General features: G+C 34.4%; 1 protein-coding gene across 1 annotated transcript in view; it reads left to right on the forward strand.

Moving 5' to 3' along the window:
* The window catches only part of LOC150106679 (heat shock 70 kDa protein 4L-like), a 371,849-nt gene that overhangs the window by 202,559 nt on the left and 149,768 nt on the right, over window positions 1-19,522 (forward strand). The window contains exon 8 of the mRNA XM_090392631.1: window positions 1,221-1,372. Coding sequence (XP_090248757.1) covers window positions 1,221-1,372 — 152 coding nt within the window. The remainder of the gene's footprint in view (window positions 1-1,220; window positions 1,373-19,522) is intronic.

Genomic DNA, 19,522 nt, shown 5'->3' on the forward strand with positions numbered 1-19,522 from the left:
ATTACTCTGGATTTAGAGAAAGATGTTGGAAGGTTTTTTCCACTTGGTTAGACTATAATAAATTTAGTTTAATCCTTTATCCAAGTGTAAGCAAACAAAGTTTGCCCTGAAGTATCTTCAGGACTGAGGCAACACATGGTAAAGGTGGACCAAGCTCTCATCACTCCTTGTCTCAGTATCTCCCATAATGCAAAGCACATCTCCTTGAGGACATGTATAATACTATGCATTAAGGGAAGGGCCACTACCCAGCCCCCAGAAGTGGTAATACTAAGGTCTGGCTCCCACTGACGAGACCTCAATAAAGGTCGAAACCGGTCTGGGTAGTGGCCCTTCCCTTAATGCATAGCATTATACATGTCCTCAAGGAGATGTGTTTTGCATTATGGGAGATACTGAGACAAGGAGTGATGAGAGCTTGGTCCACCTTTACCACGAGTTGCCTCAGTCCTGAAGATACTTCAGGTGCAAACTTTGTTTGCTTACACTTGGATGAAGGATTAAACTAAATTTATTATAGTCTAATCAAGTGGAAAAAAACTTCCAACATCTTTCTCTGAATCCAGAGTAATTTAATAATAAGGTGGTGCACCTTTTGGCAACTCGTATTGGTAAATATGACTTCTCCATTGCTTCTGCCTTAGTATCACCACTTCTGGGTCTATCTCCCAGCAATGAGACCGCTTGGGTGATGAATGGCAATGCTGTCACCCAGGTCCTGGGGGAGGGGTAATGAATGGCAATGCTGTAGCCTATGAAGTTAACTGAGGCATGGCTGTTGCTGTTACCCCTCAGATGACATATGAGCAAATGAGCAGTTCTGCTTGGTGGTGGGGTGAGCCTGCCACGGGGTAGAGCCAATGCTGAGAGTTCTTCTCAGTGGCAGGGTGAACCTGCTACTAAGGGGACCAATGCTGAGTTTTTGGAGTTTGACCTGTACTTGAACATTCAATAAAGGTCGAAACCGGTCTGGGTAGTGGCCCTTTCCTTAATGCATAGCATTATACATGTCCGCAAGGAGATGTGCTTTGCATTATGGGAGATACTGAGACAAGGAGTGATGAGAGATTAGTCCACCTTTACCACGAGTTGCTTCAGTCTTGAAGATACTTCAGGTGCAAACTTTGTTTGCTTACACTTGGATAAAGGATTAAACTAAACTTATTGTAGTCCAACCAAGTGGGAAAAAACTTCCAACAAATGTACTTATTCTTATACAGGTATGAGGCCCGATAATATAGAAGCAGTAGAGGTCATTGGTGGATCTTCACGTATCCCAGCAGTAAAACATTTGGTTCAGAAAGTTTTCGGAAAAGAGCCAAGCACAACTCTCAATCAAGATGAAGCTGTAGCTCGCGGTTGTGCTCTGCAGGTGATTTTTTTTTTTTTTTTAATATGGCTGTCTAGAAGACAGGAATTTATTCCTTAAAGACAGGAATTTTTTTCTTTATCATGTTAGAAGGTTATGTTTGTTTATTATTATTTTTATTATCAGTGGACTTCCATAGAGTCCCAAGGAACCCATTACAGGAGAATTACTCTGTTTGTGTGCATGCCATATCTTGCCTTAAATTATCACTGCAGCACTTACAATTACCTGTAGCAGTTTTGGTTGCTTACCACTCTTCATGGAAAAATTCCATGGCGACTGCTGATTAACTATATTTTCTGACAAATTCAAAGGTAACTTTTATGCTATGTTCATGAAATAATTGTAGAATGGAATTAGAGAAATTGAAGAAGTTCTGATAAAGACATGAAGTTGAAAGTTTTTTTGTGTGTGTGTGCGCACATGCATGCAAACCTCAAAGGCTGTCTGTTGAATACTTTATGTTGAAGTATTAATCTCTACTAGTTTTGCATGCATTACAGTATACATCTTCATGAGATAAAATAAATGAAATAAACTTAAATTGATATTACATTGATTAGGTTTTGCAACAAGCAAGCTAGTGGTATCAGCAAAACTAGAATATTTTAAAAAGACCAATGATGTGTCATATAGAATGTCTGAGACATATCTCTGAAGCATAAAGACATAAAGTGTTAAGGCTGTACTAGTTACTCTATGTTACAACACTAGCAAGTAAGCCTCAAGATGCATTCCTGTGATGTTTGCAGAATGTGCTTGTAATTGCAATTGGAAAAATATACTTAAATTGAAACACAGAGGCCTAGAAGACAACATCAAAGATCTTGCCCATTATGTATTTGTTTGTTCAAGTAGTATAGATTTAGATGATAGGAATGATGAGAATCTGTGCATAAGAGTTACTGAGTTATGCAACTTTATTAGCAATATGAATATGTTCAATAATGGAAGTGATTAAAGATGATTATGTGTTCATACATACTTAATACCTCATACGTACTTAATAAGTCTGAACCAGTTGGTTCAGACTTATTAAATATATATAAGGATAATTGAAACATTAGATTTGAACAGGAATCTGCAAGTGTCCAACTGGGTCATGCAGACTGCAGAGGAGAGTATACAAATAAAAACACTAGCGAGTTGGATCAATGACTGGCTGTCAGATAGGTATCAGAAAGTTGTATATTGAGGTGAAGTATCCTGAAGAGGAAGGTCACTTGTGTGTCCCAGAGGTTTGTATTGGTGTTCTATGTTGTTCAACATGTATCATTAACATATTCAGATGGGTTTAACTGGAGATATGCAACTGTTTGCAGATGATGCAAAATTGGGGGAGAACAACATGAAGTTAACTAAATGTTGTGGCTCTACAGGAGGACTTCAGTAGATTGCATGAATGGGCAAGCAGTAAGTGGAACTGTCAGTTCATTGTTGCAGAGTGTAAGATTTTTAAATTTAGTAAGCAATGACGCAATGCAAAGCGTGTGCTTGGTAGGGAAATTTTAAAGGAGGTAGAAGAAATGAGAGATCTGAGAATGTGGTAACATATTTTAAATATTATTTCTTTTTCTTCTTCTTGGCCTTGCATATTAGGCAATTGTTTGCTTGTAATGTTTTCAAGGGTTTAAAAAGTTTTCTGCCCATCTCCTCCTGGGTCTTCTTTTTAATTGGTGTCCCTTTGGTTTATATTTCCAGGCAATATTTGGCTATCTGTCCTCATTCATTCTTTCTGCATGGTTTTTCCAGTTCTTTCTATAGTTTGTGATGTCTTCTTTTATGTTAACAGAAGTTAACATAACATTTATTTTATTTTTGGCATTTTATTTCTTCATTTCTTGTTTATTCTTTTATAGCCTGTGAGCAGTCTTAGGAACTTCATTTCTGAAACTTTCACTTGTCTTTTATCTTGTTCTCCCCAAGTCGACGTTTCACTGCCATATTTCATAATTTGTTTGGCTATTATTTTATACAGTTTTATTTAGGTTGTTCTAGACATCTGTTTATTGAAGTGTCTGTTCAAAGTTCCAATGGCTGCTAGGAATTTTTGCTTTTTATATGCAATGTCGATTTCTCCACTGGGGCTTATGTAATTTCCTAGATATTTAAATTTGTTCACTTCTTCTATTACTTTGTTGTGGATGACTAGTTTGCATCTTTTAATTTCTTTACCTTGAAATGCTATTGATTTTGTTTTATTTATTGAGATTTTCATGTCATACTGTTCTATTGGTTTGTTCAATACATGTAGATTTTTCTGTAATTGGTCTGCATTTTCACCAAAAATAACTTGATCATCAGCATACAAAAGGCTGGTTAATTCTTTATTTCCTATTTTAATTCCTATGATTTTGTTTTCCTCCACACACACACACACACACATTATATATATATATTGAAGAGTATTTGTGATAATCCACTTCCTTAAATGAGACCTCTGTCAATTTTAATTTTTTGGTTGTTTCATTATTAATTTTAATTTTAATATAACTTTCTTTCTTCCATTATATTTGTTATTGCTTTTGTGGTTTGAGGTGGAGCTTTCAATTCATACAGTATATTGATTAATTTTGTGAAAAAAAACTTTCTCATAATCCAGGAAGGCCATATATGTTGGCAGGTTAAATTCTATTATATATTATATATATATAAGATAAATATTATTTCTTATCTTTACTAATAACTGTATCACACTTTTGGCATTTTATTTCTAGTTTTCATTTGAAATTTGCCATAACATTTATGTAATTTGGTTAAAGATTTGGAACAGATTTATTTAATAAATCTCAAAACTTTATGCCATGTATATAAATTCTATTATATATTATATATATAAGATAAATATTATTTCTTACCTTTACTAATAACTGTATCACACTTTTGGCATTTTATTTCTAGTTTTCATTTGAAATTTGCCATAACATTTATGTAATTTGGTTAAAGATTTGGAACAGATTTATTTAATAAATCTCAAAACTTTATGCCATGACTTACTCTAGTGGCAAACTTGTTCTCACATTACATTCTTATTATCTAATGCAGTGCTTCTGGATGTCAGGGGCCCCCTTTGCAAAAATTAAAATATTTCACGGCCTCCCCCTCGAAAAAAATCGTAATAGAGAGATATATTATTATAATATTTATTGTATTTATATTCAATACAAAACGTACACAGCGAATATTGCAAAAATCAAATGCGACGTAGAATAGATCAAATAATATCACCACTTACCGATGCTGGCACACCTCAGACTGATAACATGAAATTAGTGAATATTACCTTAATTATTACATGTGATTCATTAATTAGTGTGTTTTTATCCCAGAATAAGGGAATCCCCCAGACCAGGAACATTTTTCTCTTTTGTGACTTTTCTCCCCTTTAAGGTAATTAAGCCTAATGCGAAATAGACAGCAAAGGCAGGTTAGTAAAACGTGCATATGATTGGTGCGGTATTAACAAAAGATCGTGCAACCGAAAGATAAAAGCATAGCTGACAATTGAGTTGAAAGGCTAACTCTCTTCAACCGAATTCCATATGTGAAACTGCCATAACTTATATACAACACAAGATCATTATATATATATATATTACTTAGTTTTAACACTTTTATGAATTTTAACACGTTCGGTTGAATTTTATTGCTGCCTTGGGAAATCGAACTCACACACATCTAATTAATAACAATAGTTTTTAGTTAGATACTGTGTTTGCGCATGCAACATATGGTTTTGTTTCAGTCTATACAGCATAGTTTCTGTATGAGGGGACATGTGATTCATTAATTAGTGTGTTTTTATCCCAGTTGTCTCTAATTGCACTATTTGTTGAGAAATATATTACACAGACTTCTCATACCTTATTCACTGGCATAATAAAAGCACTTGTTTTTATTGCCTCTGCAGTATAGTGGCTGTTAGGGAGGGCCCACTGCAAGGGAGTTACTATCTCCTCACATGAACTTGTTTAAGCTTTTTTTCATGTGTGAAGTATATGCGAAACTTTTATTGGTAATAGAAAACTAGCTCAGATGAGAGTGATAATATTAAACAAGTTTTGATATGTATATAAAGTCAATATTAACAGTCCCTGATTACGAACAGGTGATGAAAGGGACAGGAAGATTTGGAGCTTCCCTGGAGCGCATTCGAAGTAAATACAATTAACCACTGCTTTGAAATGAAACATATGAATAAGCAATATTTACTAATATTCATTAAGCGCCGAAATATGCAGTAAGCAAAGTTTGTGAACCAACACCAATGTGTGAATTTTTCCATTAAAATATAAAAAAAATAAAAATAAATAATAAATAATAAAAGTTAAATACGTTTTTTTTTTAAATAAAAAAAATCTACTTAGTCTTAAAACATTTTAAATTTGTTTTCATTATTTCACGGCCCCCTCAACAAAACCTACGGCCCCCAAGGGGGCCACGGCCCACAGTTTGGGTAGCGCTGATCTAATGTATATAAAAGTATTAACTCTCTTGCCATTAAATCATGATAGATGTTCATGCCAACAGCAGAATTTGTACCTAGCACAGACACTCAGACTCCTATTAGAATCTTTTAGGATATTTGTTTTACAATTCTCTTCCAGTTCATTCACAAATCAGTTATTTTCTTCTGTATTACAACTTGAATTATCTATCCCCTGATTTGTTACTTTCTGTTTCAGAACACCAATCCTATACCATGTCTAGCAGTTAATAATTCACACACTTCACTTTAATTCTGCTGTTTCTAAACATTGCCTATAAATAAATCTGTTATTTCCTTCAACAATATCTACTTATTTCAGATGATCAGTAGGTTGTCTGGCTATAATGACAAATGGAGTATTTTGAATATCAACTGATGAACATTTTTCCTGTTATATATTAACTAATCCTAAGTTTAAAATTTTGACCTGATCTGAATTGAACATCAATACTGAAATATATTTTATTTCCAATACTGGTTCACTCATTCAAATTAAGACTAAAAAAAATGATCCAGTTCTGCTAATTCTTCTTTAATTTTTAATAGTTTCTCTGCTTTTTTTATGTTCACAGATGTCCAAAATTAACATATCCGACAGGTTCTTTTATAATACATATTTCTGCTTTGAGATTGATTAATGTATAAAAGAACTATTGGTGATTGTTCGAATTGAGATTCCATTTTCAGCAACCAGTCTAGATACAATCTCACTTAATTTTCTTGTTTTAAAGACGTTTAAAATTGACTGATCAAACTTAATTTTTTGAGCTAGTGGTGTGCTGCAAGGTTCATTGCTAGGACCGCTACTGGATAGATTGAGGGTGTGTTGATTGCAGAAGTTGGTTGATATGTTAAAAAAAAAAAAAAAAAAAAAAAAAAAAAAAAAAAAAAGAAGGGATATGATAGAAACATTTAAGTTACTTTAAGCATTTTGTAAGATTGATACAGGGGAAATGTTTCAGTACTTGGCTAGAGAGAACAGAACAAGAAGTCATCCCTAGAAGTTAAGTAAAGGTGTGGTTTTTTTGGACATGATGATTATTTTTCACTTGTCATTTTTTGTTTGGTGAGTTGTGAATGAATTTGAATGGGTTGCCAGAATTAGTTATTAGAGCTTTTTCTGTTAACGGTTCAAGGAGAGTTATGATAGATAGTGTGGAGTGTCTCCTGCAACTAATCCTTGGATTCAGTGGAAGTGCCCATACAATAATAATAATAATTGTTACTTCATAGCGTGAATTTTACTTGCTTAAAATAGTAGCTCTTGCTGTCTACATTTGTCAAAATAGGCAACTTCATTATTTGCCAATTCCTTAGAAATCTTCATCTCCCACCTTTTTTTTGCTCCAAGAGTTCCAATTTGTTTACATAATGCACATCCAGTTCTCTTATTTTGATAATTTAGCCATGTTATACTTTGCAAAGGAAGTTATTTTTCTGATCAACAGCCAAGCAACTTGATCAGTCATATCAGTCATTCCTTGCTGTTGGACACAAATACTATCATGAACAAAAACAGTCTTTGACACACCTTATGTAGCTAACTCTTCACTCATTTTCTTGCTTGTTTTTAATTTCTTAACTTTGGAAGAGGAAAAGAAACTAGTAATATTTTTCAGTTTTGACAATTTTTGTATTACTCCTTAGATAAATAGAATATTTGCAAAAGTTGGGTTAAACCTACTAAAATGGTTTATTCAGTTCATGAGGGATAGGAACAAATCATCTGGTGTTGTACTTGACCTTGATGCCAGATACAAGAATTTGTCATGTGCTTTCTGTTTGCATATCTAGTATGTATTGATAGTTTGGTACTACAATGAAAATGATGCTATACAGCAAAGACTATATCTCCCTACAGACAATATACTGCACAGATACAAGCAAAACATAGTCAAGTTTTATTATCTGTATCAGAAAAATAGTACCTAGTGTAATTAGAGATGACTAGAATGAACCCAATACTGCATGATTGCAAACTAAACAAAGCAAAGGTTTTATTGTGTGGCACTAAAAGACCATCCTTCTTAAGCCACAATTAGTGTGAGACAGCCTGGCATGAACATTTTAATATATAAACATGAAAGTAATTTAAAATTCTAAAAATAGTTATAGCAAATATCTTAACAATAGATGTAGTGAAAAATGCAAATTTCATTAATTAAGTTTATTTGAATACTAAATGTACTGTATCAGTGTGTCACACATCGTTGTTAATAAAGGTGCTAGTTTGCTGTACCATTGTATACTCTTTTACATTTTTCTCTATATTCTTTTAGGGCATCTCTTAACTAACTTATTTACTAGGAGCTTTCAGTATGCTTTCTTCTTTTCTTATTCTCTACTGTTTTTTTTAACTTCTTGTACACACCAAGGTTTTTCTATTTTTTTGCCCTTGAGAACAACTTCACCACGTGCCTCCCTAGCTGAATCAATCAGTGTTTTCTTTAAGAGTTTTCTACTGAGATTCCACGATTTAGTTCTTGTTTTTGAACTGTTTCATTTTTTCTTTAATAATGTTTGTATAGCTTAGTCTACAGTTTAAGTGTAAAAGTTGCTAAAATTTAATTCCTTTTAAAACTTTCTTACATGTTCTTTTCAATGTTTAATTTTTATCCTGCTTAAAACTAATTGATGATCACTTGCTATTTTAAATCTTCTGCACGCTCTTTTGTCCTGAACCAGCATGAAGATATCACTATCAACAATAACATAATGAGATTTTGCTTTTCTCCGCCTGAATTTATAGGCATCTTTATGTTGGAACATAGTGTTAATAATGACTAGTCCATATCCTAAGCAGAAGTCCAACAGGTACTTAGTATTATTATTATTAGCCCTGCCCTTTTCTCCAAATTTTTCTAAAACTTCTATGTACCTGGTGCGATTGATTTCCTATTCTGCTGTTTAGATTTCTAACAAGGATCAGCTTTTCAATTTTCTTCATCAGATGCCTGCTCTAATGACTCAAAAAATTCTCCACTTCCTTAGTGGCATCTTCTATTTATTGGATTATAGACACAAAGAATGTTCATTGTTCCATTTCTTCATTTTAAAGATTTGACTGTTGGATCTGTGATGAGCTACTTGTTTGTAGTTCATTCCAGAGTCTCTCTCTCCACCAGTCTTAGGGACCATCGCCTGATATTGTCATAAGCCAGATTCTGGAGGTGAAGCAGTGAGCTGGAGAGATATCTCGATGTATTGAGGGTCATGTTATTTCTGATTTCGTTTATTTCTTTGATGGTAGCTTCTCTTATGAAGCATGGATGTGGGAAAGAACAGGCATCCATGGGAGAGGCGTACATCTTAAGGTACCAGAGATGGTTCTTATTGTTATGATCAGCTGTGTTAACTTCATCTACAAACAGGTGAGCAATACTCTGTCACTGGGAAAAATCAGAACCAGAGCTGCTGATCTAGAAGTTGAAGCATTGCAACCCAAAGTTGTGTCTATTAGCTTGTTTATGATATTGTTCCTTGCAGATATCTTTATTTTTTCCAAATGTTGTCAGTATGTGAGGCTATGATCAAGTGTGATACAAGGTAGAAAAAGCTGCATTCATTTTCTTTCTTATGAAAAATTACTTTGGTGTAACAGTTTAGTCTCTTTCCAGTGAGTACTGTGTTTAATAGATATAGCATGATTGGCATGATCTAATTTATCAGAATCATTGAACTGAATGCATTATTAATGTACTTCTAAATGTAGTAGACTGACCTGTCAGACTCTAATACGAGAGGTACAAGCAAGAAATTCTGTAAACACCTGGATAGAAGAGAAGATGATTCTCATGGTTATGTTGAGCTGTTTTAACTTCATCTGCAAACTGGTGAGCAATACTCAGCCAGTGGGAAAACCAGAACCAGAGCTGCTGAGTTAAAGCATTGCAACACCTGAAGTTGTGTCTGTTAGCTTGTTTATGATATTGTTCCTTGCATACAGATATTTTTTATTTATTTTCTCCAAATGTTGTTAGTATGTGAAGCTGCGATCAAGTGTGATACAAGTTAGCAAAGACTACTTTCATTTTTCTTTCTTACAAAAAATCACTTTAGTGTAACAGTTTAGTCTCTTTCTGTTGAGTGCTGTGTTTAATAGGTATGACATGGCTGGCAAGATCTGATTTATTTAAAAGCAAATTTAATTTACAAACTGGAAGGAAGTTTTGATTGGTAATCTGGTGTAGAAGTCTGCCAAGTTTGTCTAATAAATTTTTCACATATGGAATGGTGAGTCTTGAAATTTCTTTTTTGCAGAAGAACTAGGATGAAGGCCATAGTTACGTATTATTCTGGTGATAATTTTGGAAATGTAAACATGTAAACATTAGAGATGAAAGTAGCTTTAATGAAAGCCTGTAATGTTTTTAGAAGAGATTCTGTGGAGCATAAGTTGTGTGCACACACACATGCATACTTGCCTGCATATGTGATGTAATAAAGTTTTGATAATGCTTCTGACATGGCTGATGATGAGAAGAAGCATCAATTTACTCCTCTGTACTTGCTTTCTTTCTGTACAACAAAAACATTAGGCTGTCTTTGGATTAGAATGTCCTGGAATAGAAGGTGCTTATTATCTTCCATTTCAACAGTAAACTCTTGGATGCACCGAATTAATTTTATGAAGAGAAACATGGAACTCCAGACTGCAAAAATGTTGTCAACATGAAGCCATACAGAAGGTTTTGCTGGAGAAGGAGGTGAGTATATGTGTTCTAAATGTTCCATGTAACAGCTGCTAAGGTTGGATAGGTTTCATTACAGATCTTTCGATTTGTTCGTATTGTTTATTTTCACAGGAAAAGTCCTATTTTTATAATATCTGCAAGAAAAGTATTATGGAATAATTCTGATGTATATATTAGAGGGATATTTGTGAAGACCAGAACCACATCAACTGATTAAAAGGTCTGTCATTAGTAATATATTTTGAAATCTTCTGAATTTTAACATGTTTCCTGTCAAAATAAACAATAAAAACAAATTGAAGAAATGACAGTGGGTTCAATTATCTTTCCCACCTTGCCAGCTATATAGAACATTTAGAACAGTGTATAAATTAAATATGGAAATAGATAATAGAATTAACCTGCTTAGTCAAGTGAATAGCATACCTGTTCTTCCAAATGGGTTTGAATGTCTTCACAGACATGGATGCTTGTGAATTACTTATAAGTGGAAGATGAATTTCATCATCCCTGATGTGAGACCGTTTCTCCACTTATTGGAGACTGAATTGGTTTGAAAAAAATTTCATGCTTAGTCTCTAGATTAGGATTTCTGGATTGTGTGAAAGAAAAAAAAATTTTTAGGAAAAATATTTAAAAAATAAAAAATAAAAGAATAAAAGAAAACTGTAGTCCACCTATAGTACTCTAGGTTTACAACCTTTCATCAATGTGAAATTAAAATAATATTGAATAAGTAAGAAATTATGACTATTAAATTATTTAAGGAATTTACAACGTATACTGGAATATTAATTGAAAGAAACTTTAATAAATACCTCCTAGGTATTTATACCTCCTAGTATAGAAAACCTCTCACTCCAACATACTGACATAATGGTCAGTTTTGATGTCTCCTCCCTGTTCACAAATGTCCCACTCAAAGAAACCTTAGAGCTCATGCATGCCAAATTTCCTCCTAATATCTCAACCCTATTTCAGTTCATAACTCAGGCTATTTCGTTTGGCAAGGAAAATTCTACAAACGGATAGAGGGGACAGCCATGGGTTCTCCACTCTCCCCACCCCTGGCCAACTTCTTTATGGAGACTTTTGAAGAGAAAGCCTTAAACTCAGCTCCACAAAAACCCACTGTTTGGCATTGTCATCTGAACAGATTAATTTATAACTGTTAGAATTGTTATAAAAACACTATATAACAGGGCAAAATTAATCTGTTCAGATGACAGTGCCCTAACCACTGAACTAAACCACATCCTTAACACTTTCTTAGCCAATGGCTACAACCCCCCCAAAAATCTGAAAAATATTAAAACCAGTTAACCACAACACCCCCCCCTTCCCTTTTCATAATAAATATTACACTAAATTCATCACCATTCCCTATATCCGGTGTACCTCTAAAAAGTTAACCAAAATCTTAAAAAAATATGACCTGACTTCTTGTTACAAACCATATAAAAAATTGGCATCCCTTATCCGATCCACCAAAGACAACCACTTCCCCTAGACCTACCTGGGGTATACCAGATTCCTTGCAGCTGTAAACTGTCCTACTTTGGCCAACAGGCAGGACAGCAAATGTTAGGATTTTGGAACATAAAGACTACATCCAGTTTCACCAGGACAGCCACTCTGGGCTTGCAGACCATGCTCTGGATACCTACCACAGAATACGTTGGAAGAAAGCCACATCAATACACCGCACAAATTTAAATATGAAAGATTATTCATGGAATCTGCCTCAGCTCTAACAAACTTTCCAAACCTCAACAAATTTGGGTGCATGAGACTGCCCCAAATTTTGGAAGCTTGCATCTTGAGAACTTCAGCCCAACAGCCAAGACAACCCAATATAGCCCACTAGGGGGCACCTTTAGGACTCTAGGAACAATAGTAGTTTTTTCTCTTCTGCTTCATTTGCTTTTTATAGTGCCTGCGTGCACGTGTCATAGTTGTATGTTCCCATGAAGTGGCAATGTAACATTGCCAAAATATAGGAGGTATTTATTAGTTTCTTTTAATTAATATTCCAGTATACATTGTAATTTCCTTAAATAATTTAATAGTTGTGTTACCAATGTATAAGCCTGTCTACAAGAAGTAGGAAATTAGCAAAAGCTTTCTTCTTGCAGTCAGTATACAAGAGTATTCATACAATTTTAGCTTATGCACCACTACAAAAGCATCGATTTGGGAATGGTACAGTTAGTAAAATTGCCATTAGTATGTCTTAAATGGCAGTTCTCAGTTGCTGTTTTAAAAACAATATAAAGTGAATATCAGCCTTCTCCTTATTTGAAGGCTTAGTTATGCAGTCACAGTCAGTTCTATAAATAGACAACAGAATGCTGTTTATACTTGTAAGAATGAGACTATGTAACTGGTCCATAATATCTGCACTGTCCAGCAGCCTGCAGTTATTAGCAGTTAAATTGAGGAATTCCTAGAACTGATATAAATTTTTTGCTTAAAATCATTCTAAGGCACCTAACGCGCGCACACACACACACACACACACACACACACACACACACACACACACACCAAGAGAGAGAGAGAGAGAGAGAGAGAAATCAGTTTATTAGCACACCTGTCTAATAGTGAGCTGCATCCCTTTGAACATCAGAACCTCAGTCTTAGGGTATCATCTCATGGATTCTTAGAGTTCCAAATGAATGCAAGACCATGCAGATTCACTCAAATCTCAAAGGCTGAACACTCTCCAAGAGAGCAAGACCAAATTTATGATTCATTGGCCTACTCAATCTCGTAAAAACTAAGCATCTGTGGAATAAAGTAGATCAAAGTCACTCTGAGCAACTGCAGATATATTATTATTATTATTTTCGTGACACCTTCAAGGAGTCCAAAGACTCATCATGGGAGGACATCCATTGTACAACTCTCCATCTCCACCTCTACACCAAACCTCATCTAATCATCTACACCAGCGCCATCCACTGCCCATTACCACCACCACAGCTAGTATTTTTTTGTCTGTAAATTGCATGTGTTCTGAAGGGTCGATTTGTCTGTATGCGGGATGAAAAACCTGAGTTTCCAGGAGAAAAACCCTGCTACCTCCGTATGAGATCGGCTAACTCACCTTCGATTGAAAAAGTCCATATAACGATTCCTCCCATCTGGCTGAATCTGCATGGGCTTGCGTTCATGTGGAACCCTTACAGAGTCCATGAGCTGCTAGAAATAATCATTACAGGATAAATAGTTAACATAAATCCCATGTATCTGGAATGTCAATGTTGAATTAGATTGTAGCAGTTAATCTCTGCTCCACCGATATCAGAAAATCTAATATATGTCAAGAACACCCTACATTGCATCATTGCTATCAGGCATAAAGATCATTGATTTATAGACTTTGTGCCAGGTCAGTGCTGTCACCATTTGTTTTTGTTGCCATGAAACATTGCCATAAAGCATTTGTAATCAGGATTCATAACATCAGGAAAAACGTTTTCCTCTCCTCAAGTATTCAGTGTTAATGTTTCATGCTATATCATAACTGCTTGTTTTTGACTGTTTGAATGAAAGTTTGTGAGGTTGTCTGGTGTGTGTGTTATACTTTATCCATGACCAGGTCTGATTCATAGCACTGCCATTTTACCCATCCTAGCCCCATTGTTAGACTGTATAGTTCTTATAAGCTCCTGTTGGCCTCTCATATCAACAAACTATCTCCAGCCACAAGACTGTTATTGCAAAATGTTGGAACCTATTGAGAAATATAGAAATGAAAGAAAGAATGCTGTAAAAAGAATAACAGTTAATAAAGTTGACATGAAAATTGAACATAAAGATATCCTATATGGTTGAAGTAATTATTTTAAAAGACTATCAAATGAAATGAGAAGGGACAGAAGACTGGTAGAAAATATTCAAGAGGAATACAGTCAGGAGTACATATCAATACTTGAGGTAGAAAACATCACTACGAAAAGCCAGAAATGTGGAAAGGCAGCCAGAGTAGATGATATTCAACCAGAAACACCGAAATCTGGGTGTCAAAGTTTTGCAAGTGACTGCACTACATAATTAATGTTAATAATTGGTGTATTTTTATATATAGATGATATTCATAGATATTGTATTATTGATCCTACCATAGAGATGATCTCTGTTTCTAACAATTATTTTTTTATTTTATTTCCGAGTGTACCTATATGTTATTATATGCACAAGGGTTCACTCCAATTGGTGCAATGACCTTAACTCTTTCTTTCAGAATCCAAATAATCACTGACTCAAGACCAAAATACAAAATAAACACATTTAATAAAACAAAAATCCAAGGCCTTTTAAAAATAAACTTACACTTAGGACTAGACTAAACACTTTGTTTGCACAATCACAAAATGTTCATAGCCAGTTTCTTTCTCTGTCAAGGCCCTTTTTAGAAGATATATGACTCTATTCTTCATTTTCACAGGATCCTTTACCATCACTTATGTAGCACACATTAATTCTTCCGAACTTAATTCTGTCTCTTTTCTTCAGTAGAAATAATAGTCAGATCTTGCGTCCTTAATACAGATGACACTTCCTAATCAGAGTTTTCTCAAATATTCCTTTAGAACGTAAATAGCAACTTCTTCTTTTATTCACTAATTCTTATTGACAGTCTTGACTCTTCCACTTTAAAAAACTTAGTTCTACGATTCCCTTTTCGGAATCTTGCTATAAATCTTTCAATTAGTGTTTCCTCCAATATTCCGTTTAAAACGCATATAGCAATATTTTCTTTTATTTATCCACATGCTTATTCCACATTAAAACTTAATAATTCTACGATTCCTTTTTCGGAATATGCTATTAATTTTCTTCCGACTGTCACATAAAAAACTTAAGTTCCTCCGAACCTAAATATCTGCCATTCTGTGTTCTAAATTCCTTCCGAATGCTCTCTTGTTTACTCTCCCGTTGCTTCAATACTGGACTTGTCAGCTGTCAATCACACATCAAACTTCTCGGTGAGCATGTGCACTCCTTGAAAGTGGCAAGCGAGAAACTAGGAATAATGGCTGGCACGTTGTCTCAGTTAGCAACAAGAGAATGTCTTCATAAAACACAACTTTTGATAATTTTAAATTACAATAAAATTCTTGTAAGTAATACAAATATCAAATCTGGTAAGTACATCAATTTTTTTTAACTTCTTTACATATCATTTTTGACAAAACAATTTCATAACGGGCACATCGCAAGTGCCGACAATGCTTGTTATGAAACTAAAACTAATAAACATTTTAACATAAACAATTCGTAAAAATATTCAGAATTTTTATTATGATTATTTTTACATGGGTGTCAAAGTTTTGCAAGTGACTGCACCACATAATTCAGAAGGCCTGGTCATAAGGTTGAATTTCAAATGATTGAAGTAGAGCTCTCATAGCACCCATCTATAAAAAAAAGGGAAATAAAACTAAATGTGAGAATGACGGAGAAATATTTCTTGAGTATTCTATTGTAAGATTTATGCAAGCACATTTCAGAAAATTAATAAAATAAATTGTGGAAGAGAAACTTGGAGACAAACAAGCTGTGATCAAGTCAAATAAAGATTGTTAGGATCGGATTTTTATTTTAATACAAATAGTTGGAAAATCACAGTAATATAATGAGAATCTGTATTTAAGTTTTGAAGATCTGGAAAAGGCGTATGACTGGGTATCAAAAGAAAAAATACTGTTCAAAATGTTCCAGTTTTATGGTATAAATGGGCCATTATATCAAGCAATATCTTACATAGTCTATATTTAAGTTAAGTTGGCAATTAGAATTTAAGGAGATACAAAAATATGGTTTGATGTTAAATCAAGTGTGAGACAAGGGTATATGTGGGGCTGTTCAATAAGTCCGTGCAAAGTCTAAGAGATGGCACCTCCAGTACATATCGAGGTTATTTTTAGTTGCTGGCAACTGTTGGAGGATCACGGAGTAATAGGTCTATCTAAGTTTCAGTTAGATAGATCTATTACTCCGTGTTTGGCATTCATTTGAATCGATCAAGTACCGTGATTTGTGAAAAATGGATGAGAAAGAATTTTGTGTAGTGATTAAACATTACTTTTTGAAAGGTAAAACGGCTCAGGAAACCAAAGCTAAGCCTGATAAACATTATGGTGAGTCTGCACCTTCGATTACAATGGTTTATAAGTGGTTTAGTAACTTTCGAAGTGGCCATATGAGCACAAGTGACACTGAATGTTCTGGATTCCCTATTGAGGTCACTACTCCAGAAATTATTGAAAAAATCCATGATATGGTGATGGATGATAGAAGAGTGAAGGTGTGTGAAATTGCTAAGGCTGTGGTCATCTCAAATGGCTGCGTACGTAATATTTTGTGCAAGATGTGTGCCGCGTTTGCTCACATTGGATCAAAAGCGTCAAGATGTGAATTGCAAGGACAGCTTGAAACTGTTTCAATGGAATCCAGAGGAATTTTTGTGTTGTTTTGTAACAGTGGACGAAACATGGATTCATCACTACCAGCCTGAGACCAAGGAACAGTCAAAACAATGGGTTGCAAGTGGGGGATCTGCACCAATTAAAGCGAAAACCGTTCCTTCAACAGGAAAGGTTATAGCCACCGTCTTCTTGGATGCTCGTGGCATAATCTTCATCGACTTCTTGGAAAAGGGGCAAAACAATTACCGGAGTGTATTGTGCATCTTTACTGGATCGTTTAAATAATGAAATAGAGGAAAAACGACCACACTTGGTGAAAAAGAATCTTCTTTTTCACCATGACAATGCACCTGCTCACTCTTCTGCAACTGTGACCGCAAAATTGTTCGATTTAAGCTATGAAGTCCTTTTGCATTCCCCCCCCCCCCCCCCCCCACACACACACTCTCCAGATTTGGCTCCCTCGGACTGCTTTCCAAACATGAAAAAATGGCTGGCAGGAAAGAGATTTTCATCAAACAATGAGATGATTGCAGAAACAACTGCCTATTTTAAAGAGTTGGACAAATCATACTATATGGATGGGATCAAAAAACTCGAGCATTGTTGGACTAAGTGTATAGACCTCAAAGGAAACTATGTTGAAAAATAGAAAATGTTTGTCCCAAAATATGTATGTTTTCTTCATTTTTGCACGGACATATCAAACAACCCTCGTATATTATATTCACTATTATTCATCATCTATATGAATCACACTATGAAGGAAAGTGCCATTAAACGTAATATCAAAGTTTGGAGATGTTAATCTCAGCTCTTTTCTTTATGTATATGATGTTATACTTCTAAATAAATCTAGTACAAGTCTGCGGGATTCTCTGACTTAATTGAATAACTGATGTAACAAATATGGCAGATATATCAGCATTAAAAAAAGACTAAACCATAAAATTAGGTAGGAGCATGGAAAACTTCAACTGCATTCTGAATTGAGTTCTATAGAACAAGTAAAACATTTCAGTTATTTAGGAATAATTTTTAAATAGCAAATTGAATATGGAAAAAATAACAGAATAAATAAAGGTGGCATTGTGGGGAGTGAACTGAATTCATTTATATGGAATAATTGAGAAATTAGTCAAAATACTAATCTATCTGTATACAAGATAATGTTCAAGCCATTTTTAATTTATAAATTTGGGAGCTGTGTTAGAATGAAACACTTGAGAGACTGGAGACCACATGTATGAGACTTCTGAGAAAGATTAGAGGAATGAACATATGATATTAATGGCTGAAGCATTTTACAAATGCAGATATTAGGAAGGAATAACATTGTTAGCATTTAGGAATATGAAAGCAGAGCTAATCTCAGGTATGGTCATTTAAACAATAGTAGAGGAAAGATTAGTAAAGCATGTGCTTGATGGCAAGAAAAAGACACAGAGGATGACGAAGATGTAGGTGGATTGATGCAGTTAGAAATGCCTTAGAAGACTGAAATATTAGATCTAACAATATTGGAGTTCTTGCAGGTAACAGACTAATTTGGAGGAATATTGTTAATAGGAAGTTAGTAATAATGTAAACTTTTCATGTAGTAGTATCATGAAATTATGTACCTCTTGTAGAAAGGCTTATATGCTGGTTACCTCTGTACGCTATATTCCTCTGTTGAGGGTGTATATATATATATATATATATATATATCAGGAATTTGATGATGATGGTTTCTTATTGTGAGACCATTCTTTCTACTTGATTGGCTGGGTGGGTACTGCTCTGCTCTTAAACAAGTAAGTTATGGGTTTGAATCCCACTATTGACATGAATGTTTTTGAATGTCTTTAAGTGGCAGATGAATTTCATTGCTTGTTGTGAGATGATCACCTTGCTTATTGGAGGCCTGGAGTGTCATAAAATATTTATGTTTGGTCTGTCTAGAATATATATATATATATACACACACATACGTACACACACACACACACACACACACATATATATATACAATTACACCCAGAGTTACGTAACACGTGACTTACTTAAATTCGCAGTTATGTAATAAATCCTAGTACCTATGAACACGCTTGCAGCTTTGCACAGGTGTGTCTTTGACAGCCTTATTGCAGTACAGTAGTAGATGCCTCACGCTGTTAGCTCAGTCACTTGTTATCACTGCTAGTTTCGTTGTTATTTTACCCTTAAAATGGAATGCAAATGCAAAACCGAATGTGCTGGTAATAAATCTAAAAAACAAAGTTTGCAATTACTTTAGAAGAAAAGTTGAAAATAATTTGTATGTATGAAGGCGAGAAAATTCTATCAACAATAGCTCAGGAAATAAATCGACTTGTTTCGACAGTGAATAAATTAGTGAAGGATAAAGTTCGCATTGTTGAAAGCACGAAAGGTGCGGCATCATTGAAGTTTCTTTTTATATTCTTTTATATTATGTATTTTTCATATTTATAGTATGTATATTATTCAAATACAATTGATAAATTTTTTTATGATTCAATTTTTTTAATCA

Source organism: Typopeltis vanoorti, chromosome 5, assembly GCF_054136105.1.
Source record: "Typopeltis vanoorti isolate ZY-2024b chromosome 5, IOZ_Tvanoo_1.0, whole genome shotgun sequence".
NCBI lineage: Eukaryota > Metazoa > Arthropoda > Arachnida > Uropygi > Thelyphonidae > Typopeltis > Typopeltis vanoorti.